The sequence below is a fragment of the Haliotis cracherodii genome, unplaced genomic scaffold (assembly GCF_022045235.1).
Source record: "Haliotis cracherodii isolate W230 unplaced genomic scaffold, xgHalCrac1.p SCAF_7, whole genome shotgun sequence".
NCBI lineage: Eukaryota > Metazoa > Mollusca > Gastropoda > Lepetellida > Haliotidae > Haliotis > Haliotis cracherodii.
In genome coordinates, this window is record NW_027266330.1 from 34224050 (window position 1) to 34247217 (window position 23168).

A 23168-nucleotide genomic window follows, 5' to 3' on the forward strand; every position below is an offset into this window, starting at 1 on the left:
TCGGTGAGTTGAACACCACTTTGAACAATATTTCAGTTATATCACGGCGTATCAGATCGCTGTGGATACCAACCCGAAGTGGTTCAAACCTTCCAACGGGTTTTTGCGAAAAGGTGAAAGTATACTGTCCCACCGGAGGCACCCATCACAAACACATGCAAAGGCTAGTCAATTGTTAACCTGAACAAACACGGAACATATGGTGCAAGACATAATAGGGAATTGCATCAAGCATCATTTCTGTCACTGATGCGTCAAATTTGGAGGGTTTTACTGTAAAGAAAGGGAATTCGATTGTGACGTATTTAGGTCACGTGTTACTGTAGGTCTCCCAGCCATTGTGTATCGCTTGATGGCTTCCTTTAAAGTGTAAACACAAACTCCTTCCTCCTTAATCATCATGATCATATGTCGCCTCACAGACAGCGATATCTTATCTAAAAATATATCTTTCCTTGTCTTGACTTGCGGCGTTTTTTGTTTATTTATAATGCTGTTTTCTTTGAATATCTACGTGTTCAAATATATCTGGAACTGAAATAGCAGATACCATCAGGCGCTTGATATATATCCTGCAGATTGTATAATGTCGGAAGGCCAGGACCACCAGATGGATACGCATTATTTTGTATTGTTATGAACTGGAAAACCAAAAACACATTTACAAGAAAATGTCGAAAAAAAGTCGCCCCATATTGTTTTATTTCAAACAAATATGTCGAGTCAACCTAGAAATTGAATCGTAAGATAACCTCCAATAATGAGTGGAATACGACTGAAAATAAGGACATAATGATTGGATTAAACACTTTTTGCAACTAAACTTAAACTTTCTATATTACCTGTAATAAACACACGCTTGCTATTGTTGAAAACTACAACAATAGATGATAATACAATGCAGATACAATGCAATGTGAAAATAAATAACTGACCAGTTGGCGAAAGTGATGTCCTAAAATGGTGATATCCAAGAAGGATTCAAGACGTCAGCGCTAGAGAATAATCAGTCTCGAATATCTGCGGAAACAGAGGCAAAATAGTGATGAAAATAGTTATGAATGGATCACTGAAAATCAGTGCTGACACCAGGTGTTTGCGAAAAGGATAAGCATGTCCTCCTCAACCGATAGCACCCGCCACTCACAATTCATATTAACAAAACTATGCGTAAGTGAGGAAGGAGGCGTGAGAACTCATGTAGCTCCAGAGAGAGTCCTGCCCAAATATCTGTTCATATGTCCTAGGGGGACACGGGTGGCCCAGTCGCCGCGATTCGCTGTGCAGAGTTGCGTCCCTTGGGCACGCCAGAAACCTATGATTGTTGGTTCGAATTCCGGTTCGCCCCAATTATGTTTCTAGGTTTGTCAGCACCATATCCGTGCTCGTGGGTTTCACCGAAGTGGTAAACGTCTTAGACCTGCATCATTTCGGGCTTTCCTCCCACATTAAACTGACACGCCGTGATATAACTGGAATACTGTTAAAAGCGGCGTTAAAACCCAACTCACTCGCTCACTCACTCACACACTTCATATATCCTTTGGCTTTTTGGTGTTACCAAGACCCAACGACCTATAGCCTTGACCTTAATTTTCAAAACATTTCACAACCGACCTTCAAATGGTTCTATATAATACCTTCCCAACATCTACTTCTTACATGATCAGACCTTCTGCTGACGTAATTCCATGAAATGCAATTCAAATAAACTGTGCAAAGGAAGTATGCATACATCTGTTTAAACGTTGTTTTACTGGCTCACAACATATTGTATTCAGTACAATATTTGTTGTTGATCTATCTAAGACTGAAAACAACAATGCAAAGGTACTGTAGCTCATTGGACAGACGAGAGTCACGTACATGTAATACACGTGACTGTCAACATCGGTACTCATATATGCTGTGCTTAATATTTAGATGTAATGGGCAGTTAGCAAACAAGGAAATACATTTCAACATATATAGTTATATATTTATATAAAAAAATGGATGTAAGGTATAATATTGTATAGCATCGTTGCAATGCATAAAGTTTGTTTGTTTGTTGTTTAGCGCCGCACTCAGCAATATTCTAGCTATATCACGGCGGTCTGTAAAATAATCGAGTCTGGACCAGTCAATTAAGTGATAGATATCACGAGCATCGATCCATTGCATTGGGATCGATGACATGCATCAACCAAGTCAGCTAAGTCCCGTTAATCGCCTTTTACGACAAGCATAGTCGCCTTTTACGACAAGCATGTGTTGGTGAAGACCTATTCTATCCCGAATCTTCACGGGTAGCAATTATACACGAATGAATGAATAAGTAAAAGTACAGAGTGCACTTTGAACATTTGGTTTACCTTAATGAGGGACATAATTAGAGATTATTAGCCGGCTGGTTTTCATATGGTAAATATCACATATATTTGGAATATTTGGCGAGCATAATACTTACATATTATTCCTAACATATCCTATTTACGATTCGGAAACACAATGCCAGTCTTAAAATATTCAAAGATTAAGACATATTTTCATTCACTGTTTTAACTATTGAAATCGCGTAATGATAATAAGGCTATTCATATTACACAATATTTCCACACCACACAGGGTCATTTTCAAAGCGATACGTTATTATCACCAAGGTCAACGGATCAGTTGGCATTCCAATTTCACTCAAGCTGCCTGAGTGCTCTATCATTTCATCCTACCTGGTACCCATTCACTGCAGGGTGGACCGAGACATATTACTCGCCCAGGAGAGATCACGTTTGTAGGCATTTGATCGATGTCCAGATCTTACGAAAAGCATGATCTGATCGCACAAAGTGTCTTGGAGATGCTACGACTATCAGAAAATGACCGGTTGAGAGCCATTGGTATGCCCTAATCCGCAACGTCGCAGCGTGAAGTAGCTAGGCGACTGAACGTGCACAGAAACACCATTTGGACGTTACGGCAGCGGTGGCAGCAAACAAACACTGTCAGAGACCGACAAAGGAGCGGCAGGCCCTCGTTACGACCGTCCGTCAAGATCGTGTGATTCGAACCACCCATCTGCGAAATCGGTTCCAGCCTGCAACAATCACTGCGAGAAATGTCCCTGGCTTTTGTCGAATATCGGGACAGACTGAACGTCGCTGTCTTAGGGCTAACCGGAATGCCGAGAAGACCAGCCAGACGCCCAATTCTGACCAACAGTAAGCGCCGATTGCATCTGCAGTGGAGTACATAGCGAGTGTGTTGGATGGTAATTCAATTAATCATTAGAGTGGTTCTCTTCACCCACGAGTCACCTCTCCCACGGCACGTAACGGTCACGGTGAACATTACGGTCAGAACTGTGTTTCGGAGGATGCAGTGTTATGGTGTGGTGAGGAATCACCGAGAGAGAGAGAACTCGTTTCCAAGTTATCAATGGTGATTTGAACGTGCAGCGTTACCGTGACGAGGTCATCCAACCTATCGTTGTATCGTTTTGGAATTAACAGAGACCTGGCATGATTTTTCACCATGACAACGCTCGACCCCATGTAGCCCGGACTGTTCAACAAGCACTTGGACAGAACAACGTGAATGTGATCTAATGGCTAGCTCCCCAGATCTTTCTCCAATTGAACACATGTGGGATGAAATGAACCGCCGTCTCCGACGTTTACCACATGCTCCGACTACAGTACAGGAACTGATAGACAGGCGGGTAGAGATATGGGATGCCATTACACAATACTGTGTTAGACGTTTGATCTGTTCAATGCGAAGGAGATGGATGCATTGTATGCTTCCAAGCGAGATGGACACACATGCTACTGACGTGTGAATTGATAATTCTGTTCTTACATCTTTGTCTTGTCATTTCTATGCCAGACATGTCAGTAAATGCTTAAATTTGTTTTACTGGTTCATTGTCTGTTTGATTAAATAAATTCTTTCAAATGTGTTCATTCACTTTGATTAGGTCCTTGTTTTATATTGTGTCACATGAACGTTTGTTGCTCATCATATATAAAATACAAAACTACAAAGTTTATATATATATAGTTTTATATATAACATAAATACATGTAAAACACCAACAAATATATAAATGTTATTAATCGTTTAATATATGTGTATATAAGTCTGATGTTGTTATCACATTTGTTTGTAAAATAACTGTTTTCCTTTAACCAGGAATTAGGAATTAGAAAAATGCTTAGGGTCGGATGGATGAATATACCTTCGAAATCCGAATACAAAGCTTTCCTCTCGAAAATACGAGATAGGTTATTACTGAACATCATGAACATCATGAACATCATGAACTATAAACATATTCAATTCTGGAGCATCTTGCGCTCTGGCCCATTGACTGTACAGGGTTTAATTATTATTTTTACGACAAGCATGGGTTGCTACCCCGGATCTTCATGGGTCGTTTAATGAAGTAGTATATATAACTGGTCACGAAACTATTTCTTGACACAACCAAAACATGAACAAACCCTTTTCATTATGGATGACTGCAGTGCAAAAAAAGCACTAACGAACAAGCAAAAGGGCTTTCTTATTAAACGTTATCAGGTCTACATATGGGACATATCGTTTGGTTCTCGCACAGAAAGATACCTCAGTCCCAAAATATCTTTGATACAGACACATTGGGTTGACTTTTTTCACTATAAAGACCGTGATTCTTTTGAGGTATGATTCCGTGAACTATACTACTTACGAAACATCTATGATGTTTATAATGATTGTTGTTTTGGCCTGTAAAAGCACGACGATTAGAGTTGCCCTCATGGCGACATTACGATGTACCTGCACCAAAAACAATAACAAACACTCTGAAGCCATAACGCATACACCTCCTGCAAAATTACTTAAAACGTATGGTTCGAAAACAAAAACCTTGAATGAAGGATGAACCATCACACGTGGCTGAACAGTGTACATAAGGTTGTATTCCTTTGTGTGAACGATGAAGTGACATTACATTCACAAAATTAATTCATACTGTTTTAAATTGGTTTATTTCAACCTTGCGCATGATGGCAATTTGGTAATCAAATCAATTACAAAATATGAAAAGGAAAACGGTTACAAATCACGATCGACGGCAAACATGAACACATATTCCATTATGTTGAAGTTGTTAGATGCTGACTGTCTAAATAGGAATCCGAAGAAACGAAATAGTTCATCACAAGGATAGTCGATATAAAATAACGAATTCAACTTAAGCTTTTGATACGCATCGTGTTTACAGTTTACAAGAAGTCTGTGACATCGATGCCAAGGAACTATTTTCAGTCCCCATGTTTTTGTTTCCTTGATTAGCTCTTTTTAAAACAGTACATTCAACATGCTTTCAGTTCTGTTTTGTAATTCAATGATAATATTATTTAGCTTGGGTTTGGACCGTCAACCGTAATTAGTAGTACCCAATTTATACACCAGATTAAAGTGCTTGGGCTATGCCCCTACAAAATGCAAGCTAAATAAACTGGATGGAGGAAATGTGAAAATATACGATATTTATGTCCCTACAAAATACAAGCCAAAGAAACTGGAAGGAGGAAATTTGTAAATATACGATGTGTTGCTGACGTCGACAAACACGAGATCATCTTGTCTCAGTCGGACAGTAGCAGACAGGAAGCTCGTGACGAATCTTTCACCAGCTTCCGGCATCGTCTTCTTGGCCACAAGGATAACAGTACTGCCGAGGTTTGGCAGGTGCGTGTTGCTCCTTCTCATGATATGGAGGATGTTGTCAGGACGTCGTCGTCGTTGGCGGGTCTTGAACGTGAAGAAGGAGTAGATGTGGTAGAGGCCTGGCCTTGTTACGCGTAGAGTGTTGTCGTCACAGCTGATGTCGCTGCTTCTGTAGGCGGAACCGTAACCAAATGTATCTGTCCATGCCAAAGAGGGATCTGGGAGGAGGAGTAAAGTGTGTTACATCCAAGTTACAGAGCATTACACATGGGCGAAGTCAATGTCGTTTTGGTTTTGGTTTGTTGTTTAACGCCGCACTCAGCAATATTCCAGCCATATGACGGCGGCCTGTAAATAATCGAGTCTGGACCAGACAATCCAGTGATTGACATCATGAGCATCGATCAACAGAATTGGGAATTAAAATAGGTATGTGGTCGACCTCATCATATACAAGTGGTATTTTGTAGTAAATCAAATGTCGTTTTGGTTTTGGTTTGTTGTTTAACGCCGCACTCAGCAATATTCCAGCTATATGACGGCGGTCTATAAATAATCGAGTCCGGACCAGACAATCCAGTGATTGACATCATGAGCATCGATCCACGCAATTGGAATCAATGACATGCATCAACCAAGTCAGTGAGCCTGACCACCCGATCCCGTTCGTCGCCTTTTACGACAAGCATAGTCGCCTTTTACGGCAAGCATGGGTTGCTGAAGACCTATTCTACCCCGGATGTCGTTGGTTGTTTAACATAACAGAATAAAAAAACCTGATTTACTACAAAATACCACTTGCATATGATGAGGTCGACCACATACCTATTTTAATTCCCAATTCTGTTGATCGATGCTCATGATATTAATCACTGGATTGTCTGGTCCAGACTCGATTATGTACAGACCGCCGTCATATAGGTGGAATATAGCTGAGTGCGGCGTTAAGCAACATTAACCTATTCTACCCCTGATGTTCACGGTTGCCTGAATAGTAATATACCATGTTTATTGGTGCTATGTGATACATTACATTCAAATAATGGCTGACAAATCACCATTGGCATATGACCATGATGTATTTCGAACGGTTCAGAAGAACATGTTCTCAGCATACAGTGAAAATATTAACCTCCATTCATATTCTAGACTAAGTTTACTTACTGGTCGCAGTCAATGCATTACTATCAAGATACGTGTGGGCTCCTGTGTTGTAGTTGTGTTTGACTGCAGAGTCATTGTTATGGGTGTCCTGGTTCCTGGTGCTGGCGCTATCATGGATTCGGTCAGTAAACTGAAATTATACAAAATATGTCCATCTCTCGTTGTGCTTGTAAACCCCATTTTATTTGGAGCAGTTCCATTCTCAGTGTCCTGTTTTCGTTCCTGTCTCGCAATTAATGTTCCACCACACTATTACAACGACTATTATAATGACTAACATATTACTTGTCGTCTTTAGGTTTTGGACTGTGATACGAGTTTGTTGACGTACACGTTCGTGTACATGCACACTGTCAAGCATGGTGTTAGAGAGGTACCTTTCATCATTTCATGTGTTATTTGTTCTGAGGAGGTGGTAAGATCATATACTTACTCGAACTGTGATAGAGACTTCTCAAAATTTGGATAATCTAATAAGTTCTATTCATATATTAGATTACTAATAATATTCATAATAAGATTACTAAATTTCACTGAATGCAGTTTCAGACATCCTAGGTGAATACAAGGTAGGAAACATCCAATATCAGGCTATTTATATTTTACAGTCACCCTGCTCTCGTACACAGCTAAAACCTCCTCACAGAAAGAAGTAGAGTGATCAATGATTCAAGTATGTCGTAAAAGGTGGTATTGCGTCAGTGTCCTATTGATCTATGTTTCTCTGTCAATGTGCAAGGCATGATACTTTCTACTCCAGCTAATGGACCTATAATACGGCACTGCTTGAACTGCATCTGGTTGCCTGTTTTCAAACCTTTTTCTGTTGCTTCTCCATGGCTTGGAATAGCACGTCGTACCGTGAATAATATAAACAGCCCAGCTTGACGTGTAATTACTTTACCCTGATGTGTTTATTTTCTAGTCACTTCTATTTTAAGACCCAACGAATCCATTGTGAGTGAAAAATAAACACACGTCTTTAAAGCATAACATAAACACATTCTGTTCCAATCAGCTACCCGTGAAGATCCGGGGTAGAATAGGTCTTCAGCAACCCATGCTTGCCGTAAAAGGCGGCAATGCTTGTCGTACGAGGCGACTAACGGGATCGGGTGGTCAGGCTCGCTGATTTGGTTGATGCAGGTCATCGATCACAATTGGGTGGATCGATGCTCATGATATCAATCACCGGATTGTCTGGTCCAGACTCGATTATTTACAGACCGCCGTCATATAGCTGGAATATTGCTGATTGCGGCGTTAAACAACAAACAAACAAACAAACATAACTGATAACATAATACATTCATATGAAGTAATGATAACTGTAAAGGGAGCAAAGATAAACTTACGATCGCCAGGAGCCTCTGCAGACCTTCGACATTTTCCAGACAGCAAACGGAAGTTGAATCAGTGACGTAATGCACGGTTAGATCGTGCAAGTCGGGCCTGCTGTCATTGCCCGGATGTACACCGACAGACATGCAGCTCGTGCATACTGTGCTCTTATGTACTGTAGACACAACAGTTTTAGAAAACAGACTGGCACTGTCAGTTGCCTTGGTGTTGATGTGTTTACACAGGTAGAACCCAAACGCAATGTTTAGTGACAACGACAGCAAGAAGGCCGAGATAACGATGCAGTATTTGGTTGTGCAGGACGCCCTATCTCGTTGTGACGTGTCTGTTAAATGAAGGCCGCCCACTCTTGTGTAACGGTAACCAGACTTGCCAGGAATCGTAGACTGATCCAGGGATACAGTTGATAGTTTACATTTCCTGGTACTCTGTCCGAGCAACAAGGAGAGAGCGCCCATAGTTGCAGGCGGGTCTACGTTGTCCTTTCTTTACGTGGCACGTAAGCTCAACATTCGTTGTCGGAGTTCGCGTTTATCTGTTGCACGTAAACAAACTATTTCTGAGGCTGATCGCATATAGTCTATAAATAGGTGTGGGGTTTCCCTTTATAGCGTGTGTTTATCTTATCGCGATCAATCATTGTATCTGGTACAGAGAAGGAACATATTGATTTTAGAAGCCTCGCTTTCATAATTCGGACAAAGCCCGATACTCACAATGGACGATTGATATGAGCTTGCTTTCAGAGGGGATAAGAAATTTCATTTTCGTAAGCTTTCAAAATAGATGCATTTGCTTAGGAAAGAGGTGAGAATGGTTTTCATTGTAAAACCAAATACCTTAGCACCTGTTGTCTGTTAAAGCTACTTATACGCATTTTCCGGGGCGGTCGGGAAGCCTAGTGGTTAAAGCGTTCATTCGTCACGCCGAAGACCCGGGTTTGATTCCTGACATGGGTACAATATGTGAAGCCCATTTCTGGTGTCCCCCCGCCGTCATATCGCTGGAATATTGCTAAAAGCGGCGTAAAACCATACTCACTCACTCTACGCATTTTCCAATTTAATAAGTCAGGCCAGTCTTTAGCAATCCATGATTGCCGTAAGAGACGACAAACAGGATCGGGTGATCAGGCTTGCTGACTTGGTTGATGCATATCCTAATTGCGTAACGTACATCGACGCTCATGATGGCCAACACCGGATTGTCTGGTCCAGACTCAACTAATTGCAGACCTTAGTCATATAGCTGAGTGCGACGCTAACCAACAACAAACTAACAGACAAATGCAATTACATCATGATCTAATTTCTTCGAATACGAGAGCCCCCAATGATGACAACTTGTGCCCGCTATCAACATATGTTACAGGGGAGGCTTTTTACCGTAGACGTTCCCAGCTCTCCCATGTGACAGTCAAATTACTTATTGACATATGCAAGAATGGCGAAGAGAAACTATGTCATCATCTAAAAAGATATTTCCCAGGCAGTATGACGCTTCATTCTGGCGTTCATATTCTGAATAATATGACCTCAGGGGCAACCCCCCCCCAACCCCCCCCAAACAAGAAAAGAAGAAAACCATTAATATAAAAGTGCTTAAAAAGAAATATTAATTGTTGGGATCTCCTTTCGCAGATGCGTTTTTATTGAACTGATGTCTTTGCTGATCTGTACTGACCCGTTCACAACATTGTCACCGCTAATTTGCCTTTTACGTCCAAAATGGAATCTGTTTCGGTTGATAATTAAGCCATTATTCCCAGGCATCTTCAGAATAATAAATAGTGAGTCCCTTCGACACATTCTAAATTTACTCCAAAACGTAGTTCCTTTTGGATGCTGCAAAATCTTGGTATGACTTATTACATGCATCCCTGACACGCTTGTGACTCGTACAGTATGTTAAGAACTACTGTATTATTATATTATGAATTTGTATAACGCACGTTCCAATCCATAACTGCTCAGACGATAACAAATATTACTTCCCCGGATCACTGGATCAGTGTGCACTCGAATTTCATTCTCATCTCCCTTGGGAGTATGCATCCCAAGCTGTCTGTGAAGTGTTAAACAGGTTAACAGCCACATTACCATCTCCATCTACCGGGTACCCATTCACTGCTGTGTTAACAGAGGCACATTTAGAACAAAGGACCTTGTCTGAGGAGACACGTCCAACATGTGCTTCAGTGTGGGGCAGGACCGAAGAGGTGAGAGAAATGGGGTTTAACGTCGCGTCCAAGATTTTTGCACTTATATAGCGACGTGCATGCACGTGTATGTGTGTGTGTGTGTGGCTGCTTGTACTAGTCCGGACTCATGCCGATTTATAGTGCTAGCACACTGAGATACCATGCCGCAGTTTAACATGAATACCCCTTCAGACACAGTATACTGACGCTGACGAGTCCGTGTTTTAGCCCCTTTATGCCGAGCGCCAGACAGGGTAACAACAAGTATCATCTTTTAACGTCTTTTGGTATGACGCGGCTGGGGATCGAACCCCGGACCTTCCGCTCTCCGGGCAGACGCTCTACCATTAGACCACGGTGGCGGCCGGAAGCTCTCAGGAGCCAAGCTGCCAAACACGGTTGCCCTTCCAAGGACACTCTGTAATCAACGTTGTTTAACTTCACCTGATTTCTGACCTGTACAGAGGACCACGTGGAGCCACCTGCCACAGAGCCAGACCACCCAATCCACGCTGGTCAACACTTTCAACAAGCAAAAGAAACAGCGGACCTATTCTAACCAAGATTACCTATGGGACAGTTTTGGTGTAGGTTTAGTGTAAGTTCAGCACCCCTGGGGTCAGGCGAGAACATGGGGTGGAGAAATCTCTTGAGTGTCTTGTAGCGGTGGGGATCGGTTGGTCTGTCACGTGGTCTGTCACGTGGTCTGTCACGTGGTTTTGTCAATGGGTTAGACTCGATTTGTTTACATGCTGGGAAATTACTACCTACGGCGTTAAGAACATTTATTATCTCACCTCCTAAATATTTTTATATAAACATACCAAGGTTTAAATGCAAAATAGAAACAATAAAGTAATCGGAGCTTAAATCAGGAAACTTCACTGCTGCTTCCGACTAGTTTCCAGATGGAGTATGCACATATTGCATAAAAATGTTTAGTTGCTGCTGTCTATGTACCCATCCGTCCATCCATCCTTTATAAATTGTAGGCTTATAACGGGGGGAATACGGTTTGAGGTACGCGCTGTGTTGCGGTATACACCGAGCAGGTAGGCGCCATGTTGATTAATTACAATTTGAAAACAAACGGAGATTTTTGCGAAGCTTTTGTTCGTTGCCTGTTTATGTTTGAAGGAGATCTGTTCAACAATCCTTTTTAAATCATGTTAGATAGTCTTACAAATTACATATTTACGCCAAGAAAGAGCCATATGCGATTTCATTGTTATCCGAAAAGCAAAAAAACAACTGCCCTGATCCCACAAATAGAGCAACAATAAAACTTACAATAAAAAGGTACTTGACCTAAACTAGGCAATCCCGTGACGGTCCGTGAAGAATCCGGGGTAGAATAGGTCTTCAGCAACCCATGCTTGCCGTAAAAGGTGACTATGCTTGTCGTAAAAGGCGACTAACGGGATCGGGTGGTCAGGCTCGCTGACTTGGTTGATGCATGCCATCGATCTCAATTGCGTGGGACGATGCTCATGATATCAATCACGGGATTGGTCCAGACCGCCGTCATATAGCTGGAATATTGCTGAGAGCGGCGATAAACAACAAACAAATAAACAAACTATCACTTCTACTACTGCTTCTGCTACAATTATACTACTTACACTCACTCTTACATTTCCTACTATTTCCTACTAATTCTACTACTGAAGCATGTTCAGTTATCTTTCTCTTTTAATTCTCGCTTCTTTCCATGTTCATAATTGTATGCCTTATTTGCCTGTAGTTTGTTTTGAAAATCTGGTGAGGCTTTTCTGAGTTCGAATAAACTCCTGTTGACTACGTCAATAAACTATGTTTACACAGAGACACTTCACCGAGTACATGTGATTACTTAAACTTAGTGTTCGTGAACGACCCTGCAGGCGCCTGTTTGCAGGATATCAATCATGTCCAACTAAAACATTATTCGAAAAGATCCCAGGCCATCCCAGACTATCAAATGATCGGTCCCTAAGCCAAGACGGAGACCCCATACGAAACAAAACATCACTTTAATAATCTTCTGCAGAACAAAGCTCACTTTACCACACCAACCTACCAGTTAGACATCAGGCATATTAATGCAAACACATAATCTATCATGGTGACGTTATGAGTTTACAGGTCACATGTCAATTCTGTGGTTTATGCTTTCTTGGGAAATTAGAGCCTTCCTTTCTCAGAATTGAGAATGATTGTAGGTCAGAAGGTTTGAGATCTATCTCTGTCATGAGCTAGCTTTCAGCGGACAGCGGGAGTGATTGTTTGCAATTTCAAAAAGCAAATTCGTTTCATCATAGAAGACGGGTTTGAAGAGAAATGTGTGAAAGATGTTATTATATAGAAATGGTATTTTCTGCCAACCATTCTGTTTGACTGAAACCTTCAATTGCATTATTTCCTAAAACCAACAAATATACTAGAGTTTACAAAATATGTCTTTAATTCCTTCAAATCTCTCGAACAGGTGTTAATCAGGTGGCTAATCATGCTATGGTGTCTAATGATCATTATAAAAATGTGGCTTGCTTTCCTAACATATTCAGTCACGGAATCCAATGCGCCACAAAAGTATTTCTCTTGTGCACCGTCCATGGAATATTGACAGTTCCATCAATAATTATAATACGTCTACAGTTCCAGGAGTTGGTGCTGGTCTAGACTATCAATGGGTATAAACGCATTGGTTTCATTTGTAACAAAATCTGTTACACAAGTACAAGTCTACGCACTCTATAAAAAAATACATTAGGAAATAAGATTACTATATTCTAAGGGGATTATTTTTTAATACTGCACATGATGAAGCGGTACAAGTTTTTCGCAAAGACATTGAACATAATTTTAAACCCTAATCATGAACTGTCACAATCCATACTGCAATGAATACACATAAACACATGAGACTCATCTAGAGTGTCCTTTATTCTTTAAGTACCAAATTATATACACAAGTTATGATGTACCTTAATCAATCAAGTGGTCCGACCCGTGACGATCAGGTGTAGAATAGGTCTTAGGCAACCCATGGCTTGCCGTAAAAAGGCGACTATAGTTTTCGTGAGAGGCGACCAACGGGATAGTGAAGTCAGGCTCGCTGACTTGGTTCAAGCATGTCATCGTTTCCAAATTGCGTGGATCGATGCTCATGATATCAATCACTGGATTGTCTGGTACAGACTCGATTATTTACAGACCGCCGTCATATAGCTGGAGTATTGCTGAGTGCGGCGTTTAACAGCAAACAACCAGCCCACTAATCAATTTTTGTAGAGCATGGTTAATATAGGTAAATTTACATAGACACAAAGATTTGCAACTACAACAAAATGTTTCGGCACCCATTCATTGTATCATTTGTTCCCTGTGGTTATTGTTAATATATGTACACATGCCGTTGCTACTAAATGCGTAAAGTGCAGTGTTGCATGTTCATGGATGATACATAAATTGACTGATACCATAAAACCATCCAATCAGAACGATACAGAGCTTGTATCTTTCTAGAGACTGGCGACACTGGTTAAGGCAGCAGAGGGTCAGTGGATTCCTCTTTCCAGGAGACACGAGTGCCGAAATTCGTTGAGCAGAGTTGTGTCCCTTGGGCACGTCAGGAACCTGTGATTGTGGGTTCGAATTCCTAAGTGGTAAACGTCTGAGCCATACATCACTTCGAGCTCTCTTCCCACATTGAGCTGGCACGCCGTGATACATTCGGGATACTTGTAAAAGCGGCGTTGAACTCAATTACTCTCACTCTGTCCAAGATTCTTTTTGGAGTTCGCCATCAAAGATTTTCAGTGACTCCGCCTTTTGCGTCCAATGGAATCTGTTTCGGCAGATAATCGAGACTGATTATGCTCTGGCGTTGCTGTTATGAATTATTACGTGCACCCGAAAAATGCAAATACTCATTTCCATTTTATCGTGCCACTTTTCATGTTCCAAGATAATACAAACCGACAAAGTTTGAAGGCGGGTATTCGTAGACATACGACAGGTTGCTCACATGAACAAAAAGGTCATCATTTTGTCTCAGCCGGATTGTAGCAGAGAGGTAGCTCGTGACGAACCTCTCACTGACTTCCGGCATCGTCTTCGTAGCCATTAGAATGACAGAAGAGCCTATATTTGGCAGGTGCGCGTTAATCCTGTTGATGGTGTGAAGGATGTCTTCAGGTCGGCGTCGGCGCTGTTTGGTCTTAAACGTGAAGAAGGAATAGACGTGGTAGAGGCCGGGCCTAGTGATATGAAGGTTTTGGCCATCACTGTCAATGTCGCTACTGATGTAGGCGGAGTTTGAGCCGTAGTTCTGATTCCACGACACAGACGGTGCTGTAATTGGAGTGAGTTAGTGAGGTTAACGTCATTGTGAACTGCACGTCAGTTGTATCATGCCTTGTCGGCAAACTATATGTTGAAGGAAAGGCCTAACGAGATCATCGACTTTTACCATTTTGACGAAACCGTCAAGCATGGGTATGATGCTGACAAACCAAGGACAATGTCCAGTACAAAACCGGGATTCGAACCCAGGATAATCGGATTCCAGCATGACTAAGGGACTCCGCATTTTTTTACCAAGCAAACACCGCTCCACTCAATAAAAACTACTGTTAAAACGAACTGAAAGGGACCACTAATTTTAATTCGTTATAGCCATAGTTTGTTATAAGAATATGTTCGACATATATACAACACCTGGCCAGGACCAAAAACTAGTTCGTTATATCGGTCAGTTCGTTATAAACGTGTTCTTTATAAACGTATTTTACTGTATATACTCTGCTATAAAAACCTTGAAAAGTAGTAAAATCGTATATATCCGATTACCATCTGTTGATTATTTACATAATATATAAAATATGCATCTAAAACACTTTTGCGTTTCTTTTTTTTTGCGGAGTATGAATAGACTGTACTTACGTTGACGCTTTAAAGCTTCGCTGTCGACGTATAGGTGAGCTCCGGTTTGTTTCGGACTGGTTCGTGCACTGCTACTGAAAGCATCACCACGTGTTTCTGTGTGGAATCTGTTCGCAAACTGAAAAAAAGGCTCCGAGATAAGCAGGCTCATTTTGGGGGGTACGAGGTGTATCTGGGTTTCCCCATCAGAGGTCGAGGAGTAGCTGAGCTGGAGTAGTATATCTCTAAGTACCCCTATAGATTGTTTTACAATTACACCATACCCTTGAAGATCTTGGGTAGAATAGGTTTTCAGCAACCCATGTTTGCCGTAACAGGCGACTATGCTTGTCGTAAGACGCAACTAACGGGATCGGGTGGTCAGGCTCGCTGACTTGGTTGATGCATGTCATCGTATCCCCATTGCGTGGATCGATGCTAATGATGGCAATCACTGGATTGTCTGGTCCAGACTCGATTATTTACAGACCGCCGTCATAAATCTAGACTATTTCTGAGTACGGTGTTAAAAAAACAACAGACAAACAATTACACCTACATAAACAGTTACAAAGGTACTTTATATATGGTATTGATATGTCACGCAAATAAATAATAGAAAGTTGGGCAGGACAATATTAGCTGGTTCATACGTACCTATTTGGTGTCTAAAATTTGATAGATGACATTGGTAGATTGAACTGCATATCTAATGTTTCAATATGAACATTAATCATGTCATATGTCATATACATTTACCAGCATTTCACCCAAGCCACCTGTATTTTTGAGTGATGACCGGAAGTGATGCAGGTCTCAGACGTTTCCCAGGGGTATTGTGCTGATAATCCCGGAATCATAATCAGGGCGAACAGGAACTCTAACAGTAATGAGTGAGTGAGTATGGTTTTACGCCGCCTTTAGCAATATTCCGGCAATATCACGGCGGCGGGCACCAGGAATGGGCTTCACACACGGTACCCATGTCGGGAATCAAACCCGGGTCGTCGGCGTGTCGGGTGAACGCTTTACCCACTAGGCTCCCCGCCCCCAAGCAATATTGTGGCGGGGGACCCCAGAAATGGGCTTCACAAATTGTACCCATATTGGGAACCGAACCGATCGTACTTAAGGATCACTAAATTGCATCGGGCGGTCAGGCTCAGAGACTTTGTTGATTGTGTGACATCAAACTCCGACGAGTTGGCCCGTAGGACGTTATTCATGATATCAATCACTGGTTTGTCTCGAATGCGGCACAAAACGGGTCACAATCAAATAAACAAACAAAACAAACAAATATTACAACATGACTACTATAAGGTACGAGGTAGCAAACCATCCCAGATAACATATTCGTCAGCAAATTAACAGACCAATTAAATTATTTTTCTAAATTCTGAACTCACAATTGACGCAAGCCTCCACAATCCTTCTGCATTCCGCAAACAACATAAGAAGGACGAGCCAGTCACGTGATGCACGTGCAGCTCATCCAAGGTGGACTTTCGCCTGTCAGGATAGACACCCAGCGAACTGCAGTCCGTGCAAACCGTGTTTTCATGCCCATCAGAATCCCGGGCCTCTGCGTGCGGACTGTCGCCTGATTCATGCTGCATATAGTTCAATACATACACCACAGCAAGAACATTGATCCCCAGAGAAACAAACAGGACAACAGCTGCTGTATTGCGTTTACAACCTCGAGTCTTTCGTTCAAAGCCATCCGATGTAACGTCCCGTGAGAGGTGCCTAACTTTACAATAGCTGGACTCCGTGTCGTCCATTTGCTCTGGGGCAGTGTCGCATATCTCGTAGTTGGTCTTCTGGAGATCGGCAGTTGATGTCTTTGCCGCCATTTTTCAAGGGTTGTTAAACGTTTACGCTGTTTCCACGAAGCCGTTTTCTCGGAAACACTGGTGACGCGTGTTCGGCAGGTGAATAGCTTTGACCTACATATACATGCCCGCTTATCGCCTGCCTGCCTGACTGCGCTCTTTGTGTTTACTAACAATGTCACGTTATAAATAGTCACTGGTTTTCCCTGTGTTTGTTCCTTGTAATTCATTACACATTTACAGACTTCAGATCCGATGTGACTGTCACAGGATCCAGTGTATTTGACCTCTGACCTCTGACGCTTGTTGTAGAGCCTGTGAAATACAACGTTCATGTGTTTTTCATTGTGTGCCATGGCCCGTGAAGATGCGGGGTAGAATAGGTTTTCAGCAACCCATGCTTGCCTTAAAAGGCGACTATGCTTGTCGTAAGAGGCGACTAACGGGATCGGGTTGTCAGGCTCGCTGACTTGGTTGATGCAGGTCACCGATCCCAATTGCGTGAACCGATGCTCATGATATCAATCACTGGTTTCCAGACTCGATTATTAACAAACCGCTGTCATATAGCTGGAATATTGCTGAGTGCGGCGTGAAACAACAAACCAACAATGGGTTATGGGTTATGGGAGGAGAAATTTTTAAAGGACGATTAGTGTAAGGCTTGCAGTTAATAATTTCAATACTTGCAAGAAACAAAAGGTTTCAGAAATATATTTTGCAATAACAGAGGAGGGCAGATAAAATGTCTCGCGGTAAACATTTCTTTTCTAGTTGACTCAGCACAATAGGTAAATGCCTCTCAGCTGATGATGAAACTTCGACCCAGTAAAACATGAACACCAGAGAATACTCGTCCATTAGGCGTAAATGGCAAACCCATTTAAATCTTCACCTTCACAAATCCCCATATGCTGTGTCAATATTCACTTGCTTATGCAAACCTCCTTGCCCTACTAAGATAACACACACTATAGTTTAATCATATTTCTAAGTTGTAATGTGTGAGCAGGAAGTCTCATTTCTGAATAATCTCAACATTGGGTCATCTGTTAGTTTAGGATCAAGAGCGTAACCAATGTTATATTCATCGACAGCCTCCGTGGTCTTGTGGTAGAGCGTCCGCCCGGAGAGCGGAAGGTCCGGGGCTAAAACAAGGACTGGTCGGCTCGGAGTCGGTATACTGCGTCTGAGTGGGGTATTCATGTTAAACTGCGGCATGGTATCTCGGTGTGCTAGCACTATAAATCGGCATCAGTCCGGCTGCCCGGTGTAGAATAGGTCTTCAGCAACCCATGCTTGCCGTAAAAGGTGACTAAGCTTGTCGTAAGAGGAGACTAACGGGATCGGGTGGTCTGACTTGCTGACTTGGTTGATGTATGTCATCGTATCCCAGAATCCTTCGACAATGGGTTCGAATCCAAACTTCTCCCTGATTATATTTCTTGGTTTGTAAGCACAATTCTCGTGCTCGTGGCTTTCACCAACGGTATGCGTCTGAGACCTGCATCACCTCAGGCTTCCCTCTTATATTAAGTTGACACGCCGTGATATAACAGAAATGCTTTTAAAAGAGGCGTTAAACCAAACTAACTCGCTGCTTAAACCGTTTGTGTCTTTAGGGTTTTGATGTTTGTACCTCTGTCCCAAACAAAGTAACCTTCTTACTGCCATCGTACTATTGATTATCAGTGTGACATTATGTTATTTCAGTTTTATGTTATTTCGGTTTTTGTTGCAAGTGGAATTGATGCAAGGGGGCACGGGTGGCACAGTCGTCTAAGGCGCCTCGATTCGCTTCCCAGAGTTGCGTCCCTTGGGCACGCCAGAAACCTAAGATTGTGGGTTCGAATCCCGGTTCGCCCCGATTATGTTTCTAGGTTTGTCAGCACCATACCTGTGCTAGTGGGTTTCAACGAAGGGGTAAACGTCTGAGACCTGCATCACTTCGCGCTTTTCTCCAAAATGAATCTGACACGCCGTGATGTAACTGGAATAATTTTAAAAGCGGCGTTAAACCCAACTCACTCACTCACTCATACAAACCTTAGTCATGTCAAACAAACACAGAGATTATTCTTTCTACGTGTGTGTGTTCCTTGTATGATGCCGTCAGTTATATTCCTGTTAAATAAGGGAATCTGAGCCCGTCACAACCAGTGGTTGATATTATGAACAACACCCCACCCTGTCGGGGAACGCAGCCTGACCACCATGAACTTATGTTATCGTGTCTTAGGGACCGATCATTTGATTATCCTTGGGGGTGATTTTGTATCGAGACTACATATTTTTATATGAACAAGATACAGCTATGAACAAGATATTTTTTAATTTAAAACTATGAGCCTATTTTTTTTTAAAACAACACCTTCCAACAATACCATTTTTGGCAGGAAAATTCTATTTTTCCAACACCCCGAAGCATAATTATTTTGTTCATGAATAATTTTTCGACAACACCAGGCTCCTGCGAACCGGACCCTTTTCTGTATTAATTTACAAGTACTACGAAACAGGGTATCGGTGAACAGTCAGGTGTGCAGGGTCCTAAAGTATGAAGTTCTTTTCAAATATGACCCTTTGCGCTTTTTGTTACTTTTGACACCTTATCATGTGTGTCAAAACGTCTAAACATTTTTTCAGGTTGTTATCTTCAATGTCTTCCTTGCTATTAAATTATAGGCTCCAATGTCTGTATTTGTGTCTCGTAAAAGATAGTTTGAAAATACTTCCCTCTAGAGTCAGTGTTAAAAGCGACAAACACATTCCATAATCATGTCATAGGCATGTGTTTATGAATCACCATCAAAACCCTGTGCAACTTGAGCGTTCACTCGCTGACCTCACTGCCCAACACGGTAAATATAAATTTTATAAATTGTAGCAGGATCACTTGTGGTTCTTGGGGTTTTTATAGTTAGGTGTTTAACCCCGAGCCTGAGGCTTTCTCTTTCGAAGCGGGGTATAAGGGATTTATTCTGCCACTCAGAAATACACGTGCAGCCTGACTTGTTCGTGGCGGGGTATAATGGATTTGTTCTCACGCTGCTTCATTTAGTTCATTCCAAAGCCGGACACATAGTATATTATCAAGATCACGTGGACCAGCCAGATCTCATCATTCAGACATGTAAAGTATGATAAACATAGGTTATACCCATGCCATTATGGTGTTATTGTTGTGTCGCTATCAACAAGGCAAACCCGTAATAAGTCTAAACATTTGTCTTCTATATTACCATTGAACAGTGATATTATTTACATTTTTTAATCATTTCACTCTCATGTCATCGATTCCCAATAGCGTGGATCGATGCTCATGATGTCAATCACTTGATTGTCTGGTCCAGACTCGATTATTTACAGACCACCGTCATATAGCTGGAATATTGCTGAGTGCGGCGTTAAACAACAGACAAACAAACAAACAAAAAAGTAGCATGATGCCGTGCATCGTGGTCATGTGAGCCCTACATATCTATGTGGCATCGGGACCTGACTTGTTTGTTGTTTTACCTCACAGTCAGTCATATACCAGCTATATCACGGCGACCAATAAATAATAGAGACCCTACGAACCAGTGATTAATAGCATGAAGAAAGTGTACGCCGTCGGTGTACTTCGACACACAATCAGCCCGTGACCAGTACAGTCTGACCGCACGACTCTGAGGCTGCCACAATGCGTAGGGGATCCGCTACTTGTTACATCAGTTCCAGTGCAGTAACACTCATTGTGAGTGAGTGAGTTGGGTTTAACGCCGCTTTTAACAGGATTCCAGTCATATCGCGGCGTGTCAGCTTAATGTGGGAGGAAAGCCCTAAGTCATGCAGGTCTCAGACGTTTACCACTTGGTGAAACCCACGAGCACGGGTATGGTGCTGACAAACCTAGAAACATAATCGAGGCGAACCGGGATTCGAACCCACAATCATAGGTTTCTGGCGAGCCCAAGGGACGCAACTCTGCATAGCGAATCGCGGCGCCTTAGACGACTGGGCCACCCGTGCCCCCTAACTCATTGTGAGTTGTACCAACAGCAATGCCCGAAGCACACATTGACAAAGAATCACCACAATAGTATCATTTTATATTCTTTCTCGACGTTTTCTGTTCATGGTGTTTTTATCTGTTTTAACACAATTAATAAAGTTTAGTACTCTTAAATGTGTCTTCATATTGTACTTTCTTTTTGTTACACGTTACTTTGAGTGCTCTTTTTCCACTGAATATGTCCAGCCTGAAAAGCCCATTTCTGGTGTCCCCCGCCGTGATATTGCTGGAATATTGCTAAAAGCGGCGTGAAACCATACTCACTCACTCACTCAATCCTGAAAGGGTCAATTTCGGGTTTCTTCAGTGTGACCCGAACTTTTCTGTTGTAGGTGACGACAGGTATTTGGCAAATAGTCTCACCAAAGATTCCATCATGGCACTTGAATAAGCATTGAAAAACAATATATGTCATAAAAACTCATAAAATAAATGTAACGTGTAAATGTAATAATAGTGTTTCATACATTCTCAGCAGAAGAGCGTGATATGTTTCTCGACCAGCACGCGACATTTACCACGTCATTTTTATTCGTACACGAAATGGGGGATAATTCGAAATGCACTTCAAAGGAATAGCCACATGCGTTTTTTCTCTTGCTCGCGAACATGTATGTTATTCGATACTTTCCTAACTAAGGTTAAAAGAAAAGATTTTGATCTAACACCAAGGACAATAAGACGTTGGTGTTGCTTTACTTCCTTGTCATTACGGGGAGTTTTACGGTGCTCTTTTCCCCCTGAATATGTCAAGCCTGAGACGTTCTGTTTGGTGTTTCACAGAAATGACATATCTGATATAGCTTTCAGAGAATGTGACCAATGATCAGTCACGAATCAAGGGGGCTTATGATCAGATATGTTACTACGTCTTCCCAATTCCATGTAGGTATTTCCAAGTTCCTCAACATTGATATGGTAGTTTATAATTCGCTTCTTCAAACACATTTTATAACATGAATATACTGTGAACAGTGTCCATGTGTTCAGATGTAGGACAATGTTCTGATTTCTGACGGGTTATAACGAGGGAACGTTTTGATCCCGTGAAATTGAAAAAATAAGTTGGGAAAACCTTTAACAATGCAATGTTGTAACCGGAAATCATTCTAAATGTATGACAAATTCAAATATAGATTGGTGACTCATATGCATAAAAAATACAATTTTATAAAATGTCTGCTTAAAAAGGTCAACTCGTTTAAGAGAGATTGTCATCACAGGCCTGCACTTTGTTCAACGCGTGGTAAGTCCGGGTTAGAATAGATCCACAGCAACCTATGGCGTCGTAAGAGGCGACCAAATGGATCCGGTGGTCAGTCTCGGTGACTTGGTTGATTAGCGTGTAATCGTACCCCGACGGCATGGAACATTCTTCGCTGGACTTTCTGGTCGAGACACGATTATTTACAGGCCGCCGTCATGTAGCTGGAATATTGCTGAGTGCGACGTTAGACAAAACCACAAAAACGTGTGTTATCTAAACAATACCTCAGAAAGCAGCTACGTGCTCGCGTTAAAAATAAATTGTCCTAGTTTTAAAGTAGCCTTTCATTTTCATCAGTCACAAAAACATTGCGGACAAGACAATATTTGTTATTAATTTCATTAACCGAAGGGCATGCGAGCTCTCAGTCATGTGAGGAACTTTCCTTATAATGTGCCTCATTTTCAATTCTGCAAATTCGAAAGCAGGCATGGATCCATGCCCTTTACAAGTCTACATCTAGTCGTTTGTCAGTCCAGATAAGTCATCGATCAGATCTGTTATACAGTCTACTGTCTAGTGGATAGATGGCCTGCTCAGAGAGTGGAAAGTCGTCCTTCGATACCCTGGCCGCGTCATACGAAAAGACGTTAAAAATGGTACTTGTTGTTGCCCTGCCTGCTGTTGGGCATTAAGGGGCGTAAACAAGGACAGGCACCTTATCTCTTTTTGTTAAATGAT

The 23168-nt window shown here is 41.8% G+C and overlaps 2 protein-coding genes across 2 annotated transcripts; both read right to left on the bottom strand.

Moving 5' to 3' along the window:
* Positions 1–4102: 4102 nt before the first annotated feature.
* Positions 4103–8849, bottom strand: LOC139447443 (uncharacterized). The gene is made up of 3 exons (XM_071228790.1): positions 8214–8849; positions 6859–6988; positions 4103–5912 (listed from the first exon to the last, which is right to left on the bottom strand). Exons 1-3 carry the CDS (start codon positions 8676–8678, stop codon positions 5515–5517), a joined length of 993 nt encoding a protein of 330 aa, XP_071084891.1. The 5' UTR covers positions 8679–8849; the 3' UTR covers positions 4103–5514.
* Positions 8850–13395: 4546 nt separating this feature from the next.
* Positions 13396–17244, bottom strand: LOC139447756 (uncharacterized). Its single transcript, XM_071229242.1, has 3 exons — positions 16735–17244; positions 15347–15464; positions 13396–14755 (listed from the first exon to the last, which is right to left on the bottom strand). The coding sequence occupies exons 1-3, from the start codon at positions 17182–17184 to the stop codon at positions 14358–14360; spliced, it is 966 nt and encodes a 321-aa protein (XP_071085343.1). The 5' UTR covers positions 17185–17244; the 3' UTR covers positions 13396–14357.
* Positions 17245–23168: the final 5924 nt, after the last annotated feature.

What these genes read in the sequence shown, in the direction of transcription:
- LOC139447443 (XM_071228790.1), bottom strand. Translation starts at nt 8,678, where the DNA reads ATGGGCGCTCTCTCCTTGTTGCTCGGACAGAGTACCAGGAAATGTAAA. An exon ending in TGCAGAGGCTCCTGGCGATC is followed by an intron (nt 6,989 to 8,213) that starts GTAAGTTTATCT and finishes GTATAATTTCAG; the next exon opens with TTTACTGACCGAATCCATGA. An exon ending in TAATGCATTGACTGCGACCA is followed by an intron (nt 5,913 to 6,858) that starts GTAAGTAAACTT and finishes TCCTCCTCCCAG; the next exon opens with ATCCCTCTTTGGCATGGACA.
- LOC139447756 (XM_071229242.1), bottom strand. Translation starts at nt 17,184, where the DNA reads ATGGCGGCAAAGACATCAACTGCCGATCTCCAGAAGACCAACTACGAG. An exon ending in TGTGGAGGCTTGCGTCAATT is followed by an intron (nt 15,465 to 16,734) that starts GTGAGTTCAGAA and finishes CCTTTTTTTCAG; the next exon opens with TTTGCGAACAGATTCCACAC. An exon ending in CGAAGCTTTAAAGCGTCAAC is followed by an intron (nt 14,756 to 15,346) that starts GTAAGTACAGTC and finishes CTCCAATTACAG; the next exon opens with CACCGTCTGTGTCGTGGAAT.